At 39.5% G+C, this 1,713-nt stretch overlaps 1 protein-coding gene across 1 annotated transcript; it reads right to left on the minus strand.

Moving 5' to 3' along the window:
* Nucleotides 1-580: 580 nt before the first annotated feature.
* LOC128507561 (CD276 antigen homolog) lies at nucleotides 581-1,208 on the minus strand. Its single transcript, XM_053478578.1, has 2 exons — nucleotides 1,046-1,208; nucleotides 581-946 (listed from the first exon to the last, which is right to left on the minus strand). Exons 1-2 carry the CDS (start codon nucleotides 1,092-1,094, stop codon nucleotides 582-584), a joined length of 414 nt encoding a protein of 137 aa, XP_053334553.1. The 5' UTR covers nucleotides 1,095-1,208; the 3' UTR covers nucleotide 581.
* Nucleotides 1,209-1,713: the final 505 nt, after the last annotated feature.

Consider the following 1,713-nt stretch of genomic DNA (forward strand, 5'->3'; position numbering starts at 1 on the left):
CTGAACAACACACATCTTTAATAGAAGTAAACTCCAAGAGTCTGGAGCATGCATTTTAATGATGAGCTCCTTCACCTGCATCAGCACCTCTTTACACTGTGTACTGAGAGTCTCATCAACATCTACCAAATACACATTCAACACTCTCAATCAACTCCACACCTTTTATCTCCTTAATCTGTCATGAGATAACTGAGGAACAGCCACAACTGGCCTTTACACTGCGCATCACTCAGGTGTCCCATTACTTTTGAGCCTGTGAAAATGAGGAACTGGGTAAAAATGGCTGTAATTCCTAAAGTGGGATTTTATAAATCAGTCCTACTTCCACCTCTAACGTTCTGGAACAGACTGTTAATTATTGATTAGTGATGAAAATAAGGGGAAGGTAGATACTGACTCACCTGTGGGAGCTGCTGAAATACCAACGTCTGTTTCTTTAAGAGGGGGAACTAAAGGGAAAGAAAACACACATTACTGCATCATAACACAGTAAGATTTACACTTTTATAATTATTAGTTATTTCCAACTTTGTTCTCTGGTGTGTGTAACGCTCAGTGTGTGTTCTACTGACACTAACTCACTCACCATAGACTGAGAGATTAACACTGTTGATCAGGACTGTTCCTCTCCTAACACGGACAGATCTCTTGGTGTGTCTCACTGTCTGGTAGCTGGTGTAGACTCCTGTATCAGTAAATGTCAGATTGTGTAACACCAGTGAACAGTTCCCCTTACGCAGCTCCTCCACAGGAACGTCCACACGACCCTCATATCCATCACCGTGATACGAGTCCACACCCACTCGCTCAAACACAATCTCAGATTCAGTGTTCCATATAATATACGGTCTGTCAGTGTCTACACTCGTCAGTTGACACGGCAGGACAGCTGTAGAACCCACTGGGCCAGATACACTGATCTCAGGTTCTGCAGAGAGGAGGTCTGAGACGGGAAATTATAATATAGATTAATCTGGACAGAGCAGTTACTTTAATAACATTATGTTTCATCTGTTTTATGAAAAATAAAAATGTGACTTACACACACAGACGCTGATCCACACGGTGCAGATGTAGGAAAAGTTGATCATGGTGCGTCAGTGTGTGTAGATTTACTACAACAAACAAATATATTCATACAACTGAGTTCTTCTTTAAATCTGTCTATAATTTCTCATTTAATTTTAATTGTTAACTAATTATGTATAATACAATATTTTAACAAATATTATAACCAACACAAAAGACTGCATTCGAAGCCGTTTCAGCTGCTTCACACACAGAATGTTAAAATAAACAGCACTGAGGAGACTCGATTAACAGGAGACACATTAATCATTCAGACAGTACAGTAGTGTTCCTGACACAAAATATACACACCCCTGTTACACTCTCCTGAGACGACAACAAGAGATGTTCATAACCTTCTTAAACCACAATATCATAACCCTGGTCTACAATATCTTCCTCCACTTCATCATCTATAATCATTGTTCTCATTGTACAGAACTCCTTCTCTGTGAGCTGCTGATTGACACTTCTGGTTAGATGATAACTGGATTCTGACGCCTCGTACCGAACACGTGCAGTGACAATAAAGTTCAGTCTAATCTAATCTAATCTAATCTAATCTAATGCCATAATTCAGAGTGTTTCTGTAGATGATTGACAGTTTGCTTGACTTTGATGTTCCTTTACAGCATTTCTGTA

This window comes from Clarias gariepinus, chromosome 2, assembly GCF_024256425.1.
Source record: "Clarias gariepinus isolate MV-2021 ecotype Netherlands chromosome 2, CGAR_prim_01v2, whole genome shotgun sequence".
Classification (NCBI taxonomy): Eukaryota; Metazoa; Chordata; class Actinopteri; order Siluriformes; family Clariidae; genus Clarias; species Clarias gariepinus.

What these genes read in the sequence shown, in the direction of transcription:
- LOC128507561 (XM_053478578.1), bottom strand. Translation starts at nt 1,094, where the DNA reads ATGATCAACTTTTCCTACATCTGCACCGTGTGGATCAGCGTCTGTGTG. An exon ending in GTGGATCAGCGTCTGTGTGT is followed by an intron (nt 947 to 1,045) that starts GTAAGTCACATT and finishes TTCCCGTCTCAG; the next exon opens with ACCTCCTCTCTGCAGAACCT.